The 12,980-nt window shown below is 54.1% G+C and overlaps 1 protein-coding gene across 1 annotated transcript in view; it reads right to left on the reverse strand.

Annotated features, from left to right (window-relative positions):
- Positions 1 to 12,524, reverse strand: part of LOC123363355 (stonustoxin subunit alpha-like) — a 30,882-nt gene extending 18,358 nt beyond the window's left edge. Inside the window, exons 1-2 of the mRNA XM_045004223.1 lie at positions 12,444 to 12,524; positions 1,447 to 1,578 (exon numbers count right to left, since the gene is read on the reverse strand). Coding sequence (XP_044860158.1) covers positions 1,447 to 1,543 — 97 coding nt within the window. The 5' untranslated portion in view covers positions 1,544 to 1,578; positions 12,444 to 12,524. The remainder of the gene's footprint in view (positions 1 to 1,446; positions 1,579 to 12,443) is intronic.
- Between the last annotated feature and the right edge of the window lie 456 nt (positions 12,525 to 12,980).

Below are 12,980 nucleotides of genomic sequence, written 5' to 3' on the forward strand. Positions count from 1 at the left end.
TCCTCCCTGATTGAACTAACCTCGTTATCTCTAGCCTGATTCTTGCTTGCATATTTATACCTGCCCCTGGAAATTTCCACTACATGCATCCGACGAAGTGGGTATTCACCCACGAAAGCTCATGCTCCAAAACTTCTGTTAGTCTATAAGGTGCCCAGGATTCTTTGCTGCTTTTACAGATCCAGACTAACACGGCTCCCACTCTGATACTTGGTTTGTTAGGTGATCACTAGATCTGAAATCACCTGTTGTGGGACAGCATTTCTGCCCAGCCTGCTTCAGCAATGACATTCCCCCACTAAGAGCTGAAAGTCACTGAGTGCTGGGTGGAAACTCGAGAGACTGACCTACAGAGGTCACAGTAGAGAAGCAGGTGGCAGCAGAAGGGGATGGTGGGCATTGGTGGCAGGGCAGCCAGCAGAGAGGTGAGGGGGCGGCCGGCGGGGCAGCAGGCGGCGGAGCAGCTGGCAGAGCAGCCACTCCAGAGGAAGCACTAGGATGGCAGAGTGAGCAAGGTGCCTTTTCTTCCCCCCAACCCCGGGGTGGGGAGATGAACTCACCCAGATGCACCTCTGAAATCTGGGTCCTCACTGACCAAGGACAACCCCTGTGAGCAGGGGGTGGTGGAGGGAGAAGGGACGGGCACGTTGAAGGAACTTTTGGTTGTAGAACTCAAGAACCTGAGGCAAAGACCCTTCCCAACGCACTCTGGGGTGGGGGCTGCTCATGGTTTAAGGTTTATGAATCCTGCTTGCAGCATTTTCCCAAATTAGTGTCCAGCGACTTCCCTCCTTTCATTCAGTGTTGCACTGTTGAAAGGGAACCCCAGGATATTGAAGCTGTCCCTGGTTGCTGACGATGTCCCCTGGCAGAAGGGTTACCTGTATAACGCCATTGGAATAGCTCGGGTGGCATTTTCCATCCCGTTCCTCAGGCACCTGGCACCATTTACTGTTTGGGCTGCGACTGGACACAGAGCGGGTGTTTTCACTGAGCCGTGCACAGCGATGCCCAGGCCTTTTCCGGGGTGGGGACAGTTAATATAGGACACAGGGATGGGTGTGAATAGCTGAAGTTTGTCCTTCTAATGGGTCCCATCCTGCCCCGAAGATCTGTGTGTAGAGAGGTCCCTTCTCACCTGGACCTTACCCCTCCCATGTGGAAATGGGGGGATGAGCCAGCTCAGGAGCATTGTTCCCCTTTCGTAGGCCGACTGTGGTGTGGGTGGGGCTGCAGAGATACTGCAGTGGCAGGGAGCGGATGGGAAGTTTCTCGTTTCTCCTAGTGCAGCCCGTCCTGTAAGGAGGGTCAGCAGTACCCAGGCAGGTTTCAATGCCCTTTATTTTTTCCCCAACTCAAATCCCAAACCCAAATGTTCCTCAAATAAACAGGTGCCAAAATAACAGATGAAGTTGGGCCCCGGGCTCCTCCCTGGGTGACAGTTACCTGGGATGAGGGAGTCGCTGCGGCAGTCGTACAGCATCCCCAGCTGGAACGGGCGGCCCAGAGCCGGCATCTCAATGGTGTCAGCTGACCCGGCCATTGTTCCACACCCAGACGCTCTCTCCTCTGTCTGACCTGCAAGAAATAACTGGGGTTACATTAAAGTTTCTGGGGAGCAGATTTAGACTCAAGTCACTGGCTTCAGTCTTCAAAGTTTTTCTGAACATTGCCCTGGTTGTAAAAGAAAGACGTATCTTCTAGTCTCCACAGGGGAGCGGAGAGGAAGAAAGTCACTCAGATTTACCTCTCCCTTTTCTCGCCTCAGATTATGAATTCTAACTGTGATGTTTCAAAGGAATTGTTCCTTTTAGCAAGAATGGGAAATAGTTCTAATTTGACACAATTTAGAGAGATGTGAGCCACAAAGCAAAACACCTGTTGTATTTTGCAGCTCTCATGTGCGATCCCAGGCGTGTTGAAAGAACGCTGTGACTTGCCAGCAGGCTGGATGTCCTGATAGGGTGCTAAGCTGCAGCCCAGGAAGCCGTAAATACCTGCTGCCCGATGGTTAAGAAGACACAGACAACAGCTCTTACTTAACACAAGCGAGAGCATGCCTCTTATAGTAAGAGGAGGCCCTAAGATATAAACCTTGGTATCAGAGGCCCGGTATGAGGCCTGAGGCCTGAACTAAAGTAATGGTCAAGACTTTGCTAACATAAAGCAAAGTTAAGCTATGAGCCAGAGTCAGGCCCTGCTCACAGAAGCTGGCAATGAAAGGGTTGATGCTGCAAGAAGATACGTACCTAAAAGGTACTGAACACCAGATATCAGAACATTTACATTCCACACAAATAACAAGAACAGGCTGGCCCATCCCAATGACAGGGCCAAAAGGGGAATATGATGGATAGAGTTGTTTTGATCGAACCAACATGTACAAGGTGAGAGGCGGCACCTTGCTACGTGGAGGGGTTGTACGTTGCTACATGGAGGGGTTGTACCTTGCTGCGTAGAGGGGTTGTACCTCATACGTCAGGAGTGATGTGTAACTTGTTTGTACCTGTGGATAGGAATGCATCCCTGGGGCGGTGTCTTTGTCCGGCCTAGGGGGCAGTGGAAAGTCCCGCCACTGACTGAGCCAGGTCCATTGCCAAGAGGCACTTTCTCGTAGTATGCCCGGTAGACTAAGTAATCTACAGGGAACTGCAATTGTGTCCGAGGTCGCAATAAACCTAGTCGACGTGACTTTGCATCTTACTGGACTCTGTGGTTATTGGGGGTTCTCGTCGGGTCTGCTGTGTCAGCTATCTGCAGAGCTGGGGCAGCACACAGAGGGAACACACGCTCGCAGCCGAGTGATATCAACATTGGAGAAAGCAGAGCACCACACCGGTACCACTCTGACAACACCTCTAAAGCAGGGGTGGGCAAACTACAGCCTGTGGGCCAAGCCATTTTAAGCCGTCCCACAAGCTCCCGCTGGGGAGCAGGATCTGGGGCTTGCCTTGCTCTGGCACTCCAGTTGGGGTGCCGGGTTGGGGGCCGATCCAGCTGGGGCATTGGGTCAGGGGCCGCACCACGCATAGGAGCCAGAGAAGGGACATCCCCTTCCCGCACCCCAATCCCAACCCCAATTTTGTGAGCATTCATGGCCTGCCATACAATTTGAATTCCCTGATGTGGCCCTCAGGCCAAAAAGTGTGCTCACCCCTGCTTTAAAGTCTAAATAAAACCATACACCCTGAAGGCCTTGCAACTTGGAACAGAGCCGGAACATCTGTCAATAGAGGTGGTGACTGGTTTGTGGAAATTTTGGTGCCGAGAACCCGCCCTTGCCCAAACTTCGCCCCCCCAAACTCCGCCCCACCACCTGCCCAAGGCTCTGGGAGAGAATTTGGGTGAGGGAGGAGGTCTGGGGTGCAGGCCCTAGGCTGGAGGAGGGGATTGGGGTGCAGGCTCTGGGAGTTTGGGGATGGGAGGGGTGCAGAGGGATGGGGTGCAGGGGTGAGGGCTGTGGGGTGTGGCTGCAGATGAGGGGTTTGGAGTGTGGGAGGGGCTCAGGGCGAGAGTAGGGGTGAGGGCTCTGTCTGGGGCTGGGAATGGGGGGTTTGGGGTGTGGGAGGGGCTCAGGGTGAGAGTAGGAGTGTGGGGGGCGAGGGCTCTGGCTGGGGCTGGGGATATGGTGTTTGGGGTGCTGGAGGGGCTCAGGGCTCGGGCAGAGGGTTGAGGGTGCGGTGGGGAGGTGAAAGCTCTGACGGGGGGTGTGGGCTCTGGGGTGGGGCAGGGCAGGGGATGAGTTTGGGGTGCAGGCAGGCTGCCCCGGGACAGGGGCCAGAGAGGAGGACTCCCCCCAGCCCTTTCCCTGCCGGCAGCAGCGAGCCCTGGGGGAGGAGCCCCCCTTTCCCGCCCCCCCCAGCAGCACAGTCACCCCCACCGCTGTCACTGCACGTGCTCCTTGGGCCCCTCTCAGGTCCAAGAACCTCCCTCGCCTCCCCCGTGGTGGGTGCCGGAGGGGCTGTGTGCGCCTCCTCCCCTGCTGTTGCCCCGACTGTAGCCTCACTGGGGGTGGCGGATGGGGCTGCCTCCTTGCCCAGCATGGGGCAGGAGCAGTGACTGTGACGGGGGGGGGGGGTCTGTGCTGGTGGAGGGTCCCGCTGGGAAAGGGAAGGGTCTGAGGGGGAAGGGCAGGCTCAGAGTCAGTCTGCCCTGGAAGTGGAGGCGGGGGCACTAGGACCCTCCGGCAGCACTTGCTGCAGGGAAGCAGCATGGAGGAGACAAAGACAGAGACGCTCTGCTCCGGGGCCCTGGGAAAGGCGAGTGGGGGGTGGGGGCAGCAAGGCGGGGCCACGGGACACTCGGGTGGGGGGCCCGACCCCAAATATTGGTGGAGCTGGGCCCCTGGCACTGAATATTGCTGGTACCTGAGCACCACGTGGGCATGGAACTCACCGCCTATGAGCACAAGGAAATCTCCCCATCCGAGGCCATTCCCAGAAGAGAGTTAAAGGGAACCCCTCCATTTCATGTCTCTTACCTGCAATTACAGAACCACAGGCCACCCCCCAACTGGCTTCCTGTGACACGTTTACCTCAGACTCCAGCACACCAGCCTCCTCTTGGTGTGTGCACTACCCAGGGTTGTTTTAAAGTTTAAACTCAGTGAATGTATGAAACTCAGGCCTGGTCCACATGGGGGTAGTTGGCAGTGAGCTGACACACACCAGTAGCTGCGCACTACGTAAGCCACACTCCTAGCGTGCGCACGGGACAGCTGTGCCCTCTTGCCAAATGCCGGACTCCACAATTGTAGCCGAGAGATTTCAAATGATTTAGGAAATTATTTGCCTAGTATTAGGAATTGTGACTGATTTATATTTAGCAGGATGAAAAGGTGATTGTTAGCTTATACACGGGTAAGTCTGCGAGTCTTTCATGGAGGTCACGGAAGTCACAGAGCCCATGACTTTCCAGGACCTTCGGCACTTCTGCAGCTGCAGTGGGTGGTGCAGCTGCCCCAGCACCTGGGTGGCCCCGAGGCCAACCACACCGGCCACTGCTCTGGTGGCCCCAGGCAACTGATCCTGGGTGCTGCCACGGAGCAGCGGTCCAGGAGCAGCAGCGGCAGGGCTCCAGGCCACCCACCCCGCACTAGGAGGAGCAGCAGCGGCGGTGGGGCTACTGGCTGCCACCCCCGCCAGGAGCAGCAGCCTCCGCTGGAGCACCACCACCCCAGCACCCTCCGCTAGAGCACACACCCCCCAGCAGCCTCCGCTGGAGCACCCTCCCCCCCAGCACCTAAAATTTCATTAGGGGTATTTTTAATAAAAGTCATGGACAGGTCACTGGTCGTGACTTTATTTTTATTGCCCTTGACCTGTCTGTGACCTTTACTAAAAATACCCATGACTAAATCGTAGCCTTATAGATGAGCATTAAGAAAAGTGTAATTAGTTGGTATTGCTAAGCTGTGATTTGTTTCGGGAACAACAGAACATAGGACTGGAAGGAACCTCCTGGGTTGAGTCCAGTCCTCTGATATCGTAGGCAGCCCTGTCATATCGTCCCGTTCATAAACTTACCAAGCTCCTTCTTAAAACTAGTCCGTCTGCCCCCATTGTTCCTATTGGACGTCTGTTCCACAGCCTCAACCTCCCTCCACCGAGGGTTAGAAAAAACCAGTTTCCAACCTGAATTTACTCATGGCCAGTTCATGGCCACTTGTTCTTGTACCAACACCACCATCTGGCTTAAATAGCTCTTCGCTGTTGACTCTGGGAGCCAGCCTCACCCTGCTCTGCTCATGCGGTTGCACAATCCAAAGAGCAGCTCACGTGCCAGAGGCTGTGCGTGAACAGCCCAGGAGTGGGGTTCTCACAGCAGGGCAGGGTCAGGCTGGCTCCCAGAGTTGAGGATTGGAGTGACCTAGCAGATCACCGGCCCAGATTACACCAGAGGGGAACATCACAGACACTAGCCAATATCTCTGGTCCCAGACACAACCCTAGGAACCTCCATCTTGCAGTGCCCAGTTATGCCCGCTGGACGCTCCAAGCTTATATGAGTTTGTCAATTTAACAATGAAATTGATATGTAGCAGGCTTGTTATCCCCAGGGGAGTCTCTGACACACTACAGACCAAACACACTGCTCCAGGGAGAATAAACAAACAGCTTTATTAACTACACAGATAGATTTGAAGTGATGATAAGTCAAAGCACAACAAGTCAGATTTGGTCAAATGAAATAAAAGCAAAACGCATTCTAAGCTGATCTGAACACTTTCAGTGCTGTTACAAACTTAGATGCGTCTCACCACAGGCTGGCTGGTCGCCCTTCAGCCAGGCTCTCCCCTTTGATCACCGCTTCAGTCGCTTGGTGGGGGTGTCTGTAGATGTAGGTGGAAAGGAGAGAAAGAGCCTGGAAAATGTCTCTCCCTTTTATCATGCCCTTTCTTCCCTCTTGGCTTTGTCCCACCTCTACCTTCAGAGTCAGGTGAGCATTACCTCATCGCGGTCCCAACCTAACCAAGGGAAGGGGGATGTCTCACTGGAGAGTCCAACAGATCCTTTGTTGCTGCCGAGGCCAGTGTTCTTTGCTCCTGTGAGGCTGGGCTGGGTTTGTCCCATCCATGCCCTGATGAGGTGTGAAGCTTTGCTCCTGGAGAGTTTTTGCCTGGGCTGCTTTAAGCCATGAGGACACATTTTCAGCCTCATAACTATATACATGAATCATAGAATATCAGGCTTGGAAGGGACCTCAGGAGGGATCTAGTCCAACCCCCTGCTCAAAGTGGGACCAACCCCCACTAAATCATCCCAGCCAGGGCTTTGGCAAGCCGGGCCTGAAAAACCTCTAAGGACGGTGTCATAACTATGATGGGAAGGGAACAGCCCTCCTGTGTACAATACTATAAAATCCCTCCTGGCCAGAGACACCAAAATCCTTTAACCTGTAAAGGGTTAAGAAGCTCAGGTAACCTGGCTGACACCTGACCCAAAGGACCAGTAAGGGGACAAGATACTTTCAAATCTTGGGGGAGGGAAGTCTTTTGTTTGTGCTCTTTGTTTTGGGGGTTGTTCGCTCTTGGGACTAAGAGGGACCAGCCATCAATCCAGGCTCTCCAAATCCTTCTGAACCAGTCTCTCATATTTCAGACTTGTAAGTACCAGCCAGGCCAGGCGTGTTAGCTTTATCTTTGTTTTCTCAACTTGTAAATGTTCCTTTTTGCTGAGAGGATTTTACCTCTGTTTGCTGTGACTCTGAACCTAAGGCTGGAGGGGGTTCCTCTGGGCTCTTTACATCTGATGACCCTGTAAAGTTATTTTCCATCCTGATTTTACAGAGATTATTTTTACCTTTCTTTCTTTAATTAAAAGCCTTCTTTTTAAGAACCTGATTGGTTTTTCCTTGTTTTAAGATCCAAGGGGGTTGGATCTGGACTCACCACGGAATTGGGGGGGGGGAAGGAGGGGGAATGATTAATTGCTCCTTGTTTTAAGATCCAAGGGTTTGGATTGGTGTTCACTTGGAAATTGGTGGAGAAGTCTCTCAAGGCTACCCAGGGAAGGGTTATAGTACTTGGGAGGGAGATATTCTTGGGGGGCCAGGGGGAGGTAGACAGAGTTTCTCAAATAACTCATAAATAATTTTGGTGGTGGCAGCAAAAGCAAATCTAAGCTGGTAGTTAAGCTTAGAGGTTTTCATGCAGGTCCCCACATCTGTACCCTAGCGTTCACAGTGGGGAAGGAACCTTAATAGAAGGAGATTCCACCCCCTCCCTAGGTAACCCATTCCAGTGCTTCACCACCCTCCTAGTGAAAAAGTTTCTCCTAATATCCAACCTAAATCTCCCCCACTGCAACTTGAGACCATTGCTCCTTGTTCTGTCATCTGGTACCACTGAGAACAGTCTAGATCCATCCTCTTTGGAACCCCCTTCCAGGTAGTTGAAAGCAGCTATCAAATCCCCCCTCATTCTTCTCTTCTGCAGACTAAACAATCCCAGTTCCCTCGGCCGCTCCTCATAAGTCATGTGCTCCAGCCCCCTAATCATTTTTGTTGCCCTCCGCTGGACTCTTTCCAATTTTTCCACATCCTTCTTGTAGTGTGGGGCCCAAAACTGGACACAATTCTCCAGATGAGGCCTCACCAATGCCGAATAGAGGGGAATGAGCACATCCCTCGATCTGCTGGCAATGCCCCTACTTATACAGCCCAATGTGCCGTTAGCCTTCTTGGCAACAAGGACACACTGTTGACTCATCTCCAGCTTCTCGTCCACCGTAACCCCTAGGTCCTTTTCTGCAGAACTACTTCCTAGCCATTCGGTCCCTAGCCTGTAGCAGTGCATGGGATTCTTCCGTCCTAAGTGCAGGACTCTGCACTTGTCGTTGTTGAACCTCATCAGATTTATTTTGGCCCAATCTTCCAATTTGTCTAGGTCCCTCTGTATCCTATCCCTACCCTCCAGCATAGCTACCACTCCTCCCAGTTTAGTGTCATCTGCAAACTTGCTGAGGGTGCAATCCACAGCATCCTCCAGATCGTTAATGAAGATATTGAACCAAACCGGCCCCAGGACCGACCCCTGGGGCACTCCACTTGAAACCGTCTGCCAGCTAGACATGGAGCCATTGATCACTACCTGTTGAGCCCGACGATCTAGCCAGCTTTCTGTCCACCTTATAGTCCAATCATCCAGCCCACACTTCTTTAACTTGCTGGCAAGAATACTGTGGGAGACCGTATCAAAAGCTTTGCTAAAGTCAAGGAATAACACATCCACTGCTTTCCCCTCATCCACAGAGCCGGTTATCTCCTCATGAAATTATAACCTATAACGGTACTGTAACAATTACTATAACATCACTGTGACAACAATGCTCAGTGCATCATGAGCCTTCCAAAGACACCCGACATGACAACCTTTGCACTGGACACCACACAATCATTTTATAAGGATGAACATGGGGTGCAGGGTGTTCCCACAAGGTACAGAGTGTCACAGGGGCTCCCCCAGCATTGGGCAGCCTCAGCCACCCCATGTCCCACCCGCCCCAGCCCCAGCCGGCTTCCCGGAAGAGGAGGAGCCTGTCTGGGCTGGCGCCAACTAGGGGCAAGCAGGAGGGGGCCTCGGGGCGGAGCGTGGGCCTGGCCAGGCAGGGCTGTTTGGGGAGGCACAGCCGTCCCCGGCCTGTGCTATCTACAGCCCACGCACACAGACCAGTGTGCCTAGTGCCAGCTCCGCTGGGAGAATGGGTCTCTGCTCTTCCCTCCGAGCCTGCAGCTCGCTCTGACTTCTGTGCTGTCTCTCCGGCTGCTGGGGATTTCTCAGAACAGCTCCGGGTTTCCGTGGTTCTTCTACATCAGATTAGTGCTTCTGCCACTGGAAACAGATTTCAGTTTCTGTGTGTGCCAGTGTTTGAGGTTTGGGGACGAAAGGTGCCTGGTCAGCAAATTCTGATCGGAAACCTATTTGGAGTGAGTTCTACAGGTATTTGTAGTGTTCAGAGCATCATACAGGTACAACACTGGAGAGAGAACAGCCTGAGCTGTTCCAAACAGTGAACCACACCGTGGGGTGTGGGAACAGGGGGTGCGATTTTAGAAAAATCAGCTGTTAAACAGTAAGAGAGGTTCAACCGTAACTATTGTAGAGCTCCTGCCCCACTAAAATCTAGGTTCATGTGCTGCCCCCTTTGCCATGTGTCACAGGGTCCAGACACCCCAAGGGCAGAACAGGGGGGCTGAACCCCAAAGAATAAGCTATGGAATCGAATGATTGTGCACAGTGCTATTGTGTATAGTAACGTTGAGTGAGGTCTTTTCTGAAAGCTTGTGATGTTCTGAATTTACTGATCACTGTGTGAGATGGATCCAGACTGTGGTTAGGGATTTGTGTATCATGTTTGCAGAGAGCTGGTTCCTAAAGCTTCCCCTCCCCCTCCCAGCAGGGCGGTGGCCGGCCAGGCAGGGAGGAGCTGCCTCCCCAGCCAGACAAGACTGACCCAGCCCCTCGCATTGTACAACCCCGGGAGAGACAAAGGATGGGTCTCTAGTGTGCGAACGGTGTGGGGGGTGTCCCCAAGTGACTGAGAACTGGGGGCTGGTTTCAGGCCTTTGGGGTGAGGAACCAGAGGGGAAAAGGCCCCAGGTCTGGTGGTGAAGAACTCAGGGTAGGCGGGTTTGGGGACGCTTGGGACTGGAAGGGCTGGTGGGGTCACCCTGCAGGGGTAACGAGGCTGCTGGAAGCCAGGGTCAGACCTTTATGCCTGTGGGTGGCTACTGGTGCCAGGGCTCTGAGCCAGAGCCGCACGGTCACAGGGCAGGTGGTGACAGACCCCCTGACTGCTCAGGGGATCCCCAGAATGTGTCACCGCGGTGTCAGAGTGCTTCACATCCAGGCTCCAGCTGTGTCTTGTCACTGTTCCCTGTATAACACCAGTACAAATTAACCCTCTTTGCCACCCGGTCAGCTCCAGCCCGTGGCCAGATTCATCCCCCCCCGGCACTGCGGCTGGTGCAGGGGGGCGGCTCGTCCCCTCAGGGCTACCTTAGCTTGTGCCCTGCTTCAGTGGTTCCTCTGGGCCATTGCAGAGATGTAAGAAGGCCCCTGTCATGTCTCCCCCAACCCCTGGCGCACCCAGAACACCCCTGACACCCTCTGTGCTGGGCTCTTGGAGAGGGGCTCAGAGGCTCTCTGGGGTGGGGGTTTTATCCGAGTGACTGTACATTATAGGGCACCTTTGCACCTGGTCCTTTGTCCATCTCCTCACTACTGTATGGAAACCTGCAGCTTCCCTGATTCACCTCCTTCCCCTCCGGTCTGTCACCAACGCTGCTGCTAAAGTCACCTCCCTCTGCTTCCTCTCCAAGCGCATCCTCTGTTCCCCTCCCTGACTGCTGGCCTCTTCCCACGTCCAATCCAGGCTCTGTGGGCCGGGCCCCACTGCCCTGCACCTTCTCACTCACCCCACTGCAAAGGGGCTGGAAAGCACTGGCCAGTGGAATGAAAGTGCTTCACACCCCAGTGTGCACTGGTGTCATTCACTTCACAGAGTGCCGGGCGACAGGACATCAGAGCCACTGAGCAGAGTCCAGCCTGTTACACGCGTCATCTCCCTGTAACCTGCTGCCTTGGGTTCATCTCGCGCTCTCTCCCTGTGGCTCTGGCTCTCTGCGTTCTCTCACTGCCCAGGCCTACGTTTCACCTCTCCTCAGACAGCTCCTCTGGGTCTCACCCCCAGACCAGGTGCAAATCCTGCTGCTCCTGCCTCCGCAATGTCTGTAAGATCCAACTTTTCCTCTGCAGCCCAACTGCTAAACCTCTTCTCCTCCCGGACCATCTCTGACTGCAGCCTCCCCCTCTCTGGCCTCCTTGATACACACATCACTGCTCCCCAATACAAAATGCTGCTGCTAAAATAACCTTCCCAGCCTGCCATTCTGACCAGACGACTCCCTCTGTCGATCTCTCCACTGGCTCTTCCCTGCTTCACTGCATTGGTTCAAAGTTCTTCTCCTCACCGTCACAGCCCTGCATAACGCCAGCCCTGCCTGCATCCCTGACTTGACGCTTATCACGTCACCCGCCAGCCCCTCTGCAGCACCAGCACTGCCAGTCTCAGTGCCCACTCCTCTGCTTCTGCCAAACCAGCTCCGTGCCTGCTCCCGGGATTCCCTCCGCTCTGGGGATGCCCTGTCCAGCTAGCTCACCGCGTCCTCGCCCGCCCCTCACGCCTCCTTCCGGGAGTCCCACAAGGAGTCAGTGAACAACACTGATTATTATTTAATTTAAAAAAAAAAGACTAAGCTGCTTGTGGCAGGTGTGTGTGTGTGTGTGTGTGTGTGTGTGTGTGTGTGTGTGTGTGTGTGTGTGTGTGTGTGTGTGTGTGTGTGTGTGTGTGTGTGTGTGTGTGTGCTCCCAATGTGTCTGTGCAGCATGTAAACACCGTGAGGCCTCAGTTCTGATAAAAGATAAATAATAAAAAGTTCAGATCAAGTCCCCAGGATGTGCAGGTGTCTGTTACTGAGTCACCAACTGATCCTAAGGCTGTAACCTTCCTCCTTCCCTGCCCCCTCCCTCCCCACGGTGGGGACCCGTATTTCTCACATCGTTCTAAACTGGATCTATCTGAGGTGGGGACCAAGTTCTTCGATTTGTAGCCCAAGATGTTCAGAAGTGGCTAGTGACTGCGGGTGCCTCAGTTTTCAGGGGCCCAACTGGAGACACTCAAAGGGGCCTGATTTCCAGGGGTGGGAGCTCAGCACATTCTGAGAGTCGGGCTCCCCTGAGCTGGGTCGAGCTGGGCCCCCAGCCCCACGAGTCACTTTTGACAATCTTGGCCATAGTGTGAAGTGCCCAGAACTTTGGGGCTGTAAAAACACCAATTGCTATTAACAAACAACCGATGAGAATTTTCAGGGCAGTCACGGCTATTACAAGTCCTTCTGTCGAATGTTGTACCCAAGTTTCAAACCCACAGAGAACACTGTACCTTGGGGCTGCTAATTCAGCTCGGAGACCCAACGTGTATCTTCCTGCAGAGTCTGTGGTCCCTGCGGCCTGGCCACCGTCCACCGCAGCTCTGGGGCTTTCACAGAAAAGTTGAACTTTTACATGGTTTCAGATTCGATCTTACACAGTTAAACTGTGTCACTTTCACGCCCACGGGCTGTAGGAGGAGTTACTTGGTCAGTGAACTCCAGTGACAAGAAAACAGCTTGGAGCTGATTTACCAGAGTTGGTTTCTCAGCTCAGTTCTCAGAAAACGGGAACCCAGGAGACAATCTGGCAAGTGCAGCTCTGCTCATGGTTACTTGGGGGCGGGGGGGGCGAGTTGTAGGGGCCCCTGGTGCCCAGGCTCCAGCAAATTCAGGGCCTGGGGGGCCCGGCTCCACCAATGTTCGGGGCCGGGTCTCTCCGCTGGCTCCACCTGCCGTCCCAACCCCCACGCACACCCCCTCCCCCGAGCGTCCCCCAGCCCCTCGCGCCCCCTCCCCCAAGCGTCCCCCGGCCCCTCGTGCCCCCTCCC

The sequence above is a fragment of the Mauremys mutica genome, chromosome 2 (genome assembly GCF_020497125.1).
Source record: "Mauremys mutica isolate MM-2020 ecotype Southern chromosome 2, ASM2049712v1, whole genome shotgun sequence".
Lineage (NCBI taxonomy): Eukaryota > Metazoa > Chordata > Testudines > Geoemydidae > Mauremys > Mauremys mutica.